Raw genomic sequence first — 4,407 nt, 5'->3', positions numbered from 1 at the left:
GATCCTCAACAAATGTACTTTACTTTACTAAACATATAAATTAATTATGCATATCGAGCCATATTCATTGTAAAACTATTTATACCGTGTTTCGCCATACATGTATTGTGTGCAATACATACATCTAATGTTTTATATGGTAATTGTTTATAGTTTCAAATATAGAATTTAGGTCTAGAATACCTTGTTAATCGACAGAAATTTGTACACTTTTAACCATTACCCTGCTAAATTTCTATATTAAAAATGAACTTGTCCAGCTTTCAATTTGGATAGTACCATTATCTGTTAAAAGCGGTGCATATCAAAAAGATAATGACAGAAAGGCGAACAGTGCAGATCATGATTAGACTGCACAAATGTGCAGGCTGATCATGATCTACACTGGTCGCAAAAGCAAAATCAATCGTGCGCAGCATGATAAGGGTAAATACATGAGTTTTAATCGGTCAGACTATTTATGCAAATACACCATGAGAATCTACAACACATACAGAATATATTATTATCGTTATTAACCACTCTAGCGCTGTTGGTTATGCAAATCTGTTTCTAATTTGTAATGTCTATATTTAGACATTTTTAAGTTACTTACGATTCAGCAAAATAGCCCCAGTCAAGTAACATATACTACGGGGGTTTTGGTTGACTTTTTTTTGTTAGTCGTTTTTTTTTTTTGTTAGTCGCTATAAACTTAATTCAGACGATACTAAAGGGAGAATCTAAACACTTAAACAGCTCTTAAGATCTACAATATGACAAGTTAATCTACATAATTATAGCTAAGCTTTGGGAATACCAGAGGTAAATAGGTCAATACAAACGGCTATAAATACGACAAGATTTCTATAACATCTTCATAATTTGAAAGTGACAGAATGAGACGGAAGTTGGAACGTAATCTGACTTAGGAAATAAGAGGAAATGGAGCGTATTATATGCTTAGATAAATTCTGGGTAAATTAATTCTGTCATTCGTTCATTTATTTATGTGTAATATTAAGGTTCATCAAAAGTGTTTGAAGACCACCCCTGAATTATTCAGGTAATAGAAAGTACTTTATACAAAGGTAAGCTTTTTGAGAATATGTATTTTGTAAAATATTACATGTTTTCGAAAGAATTTATTCCTTAACCTTATTTTGGTTGTTTGTGTAACATATTTATCTATGTACTCCCAGTAATGAAATATGGTTAACATGTATATTTACTAAACTATAACAGTATTTGTCATTTTGACAGCTCTACTTTCACTTTCATTTTGCCATTTTTTGCAAGGTTTTGAAATGCACATGTTTTGTAACATTTTCAAAATTTGGAGTACCTAAAGAAATATGTAAGACACAACAGTTGTAGATATAATGTCAAAATATTTTTGATAAAGAAGTTTGATATTTTCTACAAAAATGAATGTGGACATTCAAAGTACCTGTGATTTGAAAGAAAATCTATGATTTCAAACAGAGGAACCTCTCTTCAAAGAAACTTTTCCTTATTCTGAACAGTTCACATTTTATAAAACACAAAGGCCTATTAGGCGTAAAACAGTAGCAAAAAATCACCCGAGGGGCAGTTTCAAAACACTTTTCATGAACCTTTTTTCGTTCATAGGTTTATTCATTGATAAAATTTATTTATCAAACTGATACAAAGCTGTACTCTCTCTTAATTTTTCAGTTCATTTTATTTTCCTTTGGTCTTCCGTTATCACCTTGTATAATTTTTCAATCTTTACTTTTTGATATTCATAAAAAACTGTACTTTTTTCTAACTTTAACTATTCTATATCTTTACGTCAGCCTGGAATTTTCTATCAAATTTCAAGATAGTACGTGTGTGCTATTAAGTGAAAACGTACTATTTTCTTTTATCTGTAGGATATGAATCTGACATGGGGAAATGATCGAGAATACCCAGAATTTACAGAATGTTTCCAGGACACCGTTATATTGCTTATGCCTAGTCTTTGGTTAATTTTGACCACACCTTTGTACTTGTATATATTACTGCAATACAAAGATTCTCATGGGCAATGGAGTGGGAAATGTTTGATAAAAATAGTAAGTTGCAATAAGGTTTAAAAATATAGTTCTGAATAGCTCTGACGAAAATTTGCGAAAATACTTTTTTCATTTTTGTAAGGATGAAACATGAACACGTGTTGCTGGTTTGTTTAATGATCACTCTTTAACATTACTGAATATTGTTTCGCTGCTTTACATATGTTTTTATGCGTAAAGTTATGTCAAATTCATTTACTTAATTCCGACTACTGTTGTAGTTATATTGAAGCATATGTATACTATTTTCAGAGTACAGCTTCACTTCAGCTATCTGTACGGTATCTACAGATAGCTCAGACAGATGGTGGGGCGTGGAACACCCGTAATATCAACCAGATGGTAGAGGGAGTGACACTGGTACGTCTGTGATATCATACTTGAAATTTGTCGCAGAGACATTTACCATCCTTAAAATTTATCTTCCTAAAACGTATCGCCGTAAAACGTATTGTGCTTATACAGCGACATAAACGACAAGCCCTGTAACATTTACTAAGTCGGTTTATCAGATGTCGATGTGTTTTGTTTTTATATTATTGGTTTTATTATTTGTTTTTCTTTTTGTTTGTAAGCTTATTGATAGTCCCATTCTCCAAAAAAATGTTAGTTATGTTATAGCCAGGGAGCCAAGGAAGTCCGAAAAGTGCCTAGAAACAGGATTTACCTGTCCGGTCATGCTATAGTCAGTTTCTGTATATATTATGAAAGTGCAAAGTCGCGGATCAGAAAAATCGGCCTGCAAAACAAAAGCTCTTGCAAAATTTGAAAATATTAAGGGGGGATAACTCTGTATATTTTCAGTTTTTTTAAGATTCAAAACGCTTTTTCGCTAACAAAACATGGCATCATGTTTCTAAAATCAGTTCAAATATATATATTTCAACATTGCTTTTACGCATAAGGCTCATGGTTGAAAAATACGCAAAATGTACTCATTTTATGTACATTTTATTATAAGATTTGGCACCTAAAATACCAGAGAATAAAATAAAAATATTTAACCTAAAATTTACAGTATGAAGAAGTAACCTTTAAAATGGTCTTATTTCTCAAAGTCATTTATTAATACCACTGCGAAACAGTCTGTTAGAACAGAAAATCATCTAGATATTCTAGTTCAGGTTTGGCTAAGAAATACGCAAACCCGGGGTATTTTATGTACCCCACCCACTTTAAATAATGCAAAAAATGTATAATAAAAATATTCGACCAACAACCAAGAAGACATATTCTTTTTATCACGTATACAATATAATCTATATTTTGGACCATATAAAGCTGGATGAGGGGTATTTAAAAGATTTTAAACAGAAAAAGGGGGTAGGAAAACCTATGTATTTTACAACCGATAATTAGAATAAACAACCCGTTATTAGATAAGAGCAACACTAATGGAAGTCGAAAAAACCTTTACTTGCAAACTATTCATTTGGAAAGTAATTTATTTAGATACACTATAATGCAATCTAGTTCAGGTTTGGCTAAAGAATACGCAAATCCTGGGTATTTTATGTACCCCACCCACTTTATATGATGCAAAAATATATATAATAGAAATATTTGACAAAAAATCAATGAGATATATTCTTTTTATCACGTATACAATATAATCTATGTTTTTGACCATATAAAGCTGGATGATGGGTATTTAAAAGATTTTAAGTAGAAAAAGGGGGTACCCCACCCACTTTATATAACATTACCAACTTTTAGTAACATCTCTAAACCGACAAGTAAAAAATTGCTGCAACATGAATCAAATAGATGGTCGCACGGCCCAAAAAAACAAAGTATTTGACCTATATTCAAACTTGACCTAGATTTTATCAAGGCAATAATTCTGACCAAATTTCATGAAGATCAATTGTAAAATACTGTCTCGATCACATACACAAGGTTTTTCTTTGATTTGACCTATGACCTACATTTTGGCTTCAGATGACCCATATTCAAACTCGACCTAGATTTCATCAAGGCAATCATTCTGACATAACTTTATGAAGATCAATTGAAAAATACAGCCTCTATCGCATACACAAGGCTTTTCTTTGATTTGACATAGTGTCCTAGTTTTTGACCCCAGAAAAACCATTTTCGAACTTGGCCTAGATTTCATCAAGATAATCATTCTGACAAAATTTCATGAAGATCAGTTGAAAAATAAAACCTCTATCGCATACACAAGCTAAATGTTGACAGACGCCGGACATCGAGTGATCACAAGAGCTCAAAAAAACAACAAAGAGTACAAATATGCCCCAAGAGTAAACAAAATCGTGGGGAATAAATTTGTTTCAAGGTAAATACAGTATTACAGCAGTATAAGTAAATAAAATTATGCATT

General features: G+C 31.7%; 1 protein-coding gene across 1 annotated transcript; it reads left to right on the top strand.

The window, feature by feature from the left end:
* Positions 1–689: 689 nt before the first annotated feature.
* LOC128552320 (multidrug resistance-associated protein 1-like) lies at positions 690–3,726 on the top strand. The gene is made up of 3 exons (XM_053533354.1): positions 690–957; positions 1,878–2,060; positions 2,313–3,726. Exons 1-3 carry the CDS (start codon positions 925–927, stop codon positions 2,430–2,432), a joined length of 336 nt encoding a protein of 111 aa, XP_053389329.1. The 5' UTR covers positions 690–924; the 3' UTR covers positions 2,433–3,726.
* Positions 3,727–4,407: the final 681 nt, after the last annotated feature.

Source organism: Mercenaria mercenaria, unplaced genomic scaffold (genome assembly GCF_021730395.1).
Source record: "Mercenaria mercenaria strain notata unplaced genomic scaffold, MADL_Memer_1 contig_2295, whole genome shotgun sequence".
NCBI lineage: Eukaryota > Metazoa > Mollusca > Bivalvia > Venerida > Veneridae > Mercenaria > Mercenaria mercenaria.
Note: the sequence above shows the minus strand (reverse complement) of the source record. Positions and strands in the feature narration are given on the sequence as shown.

Coding starts and splice junctions, on each gene's coding strand:
- LOC128552320 (XM_053533354.1), top strand. CDS start 925: ATGGAGCGTATTATATGCTTAGATAAATTCTGG. Junction 958..1,877: donor TATGCTTAGATAAATTCTGG/GTAAATTAATTC, acceptor TTTTATCTGTAG/GATATGAATCTGACATGGGG. Junction 2,061..2,312: donor GGAAATGTTTGATAAAAATA/GTAAGTTGCAAT, acceptor TACTATTTTCAG/AGTACAGCTTCACTTCAGCT.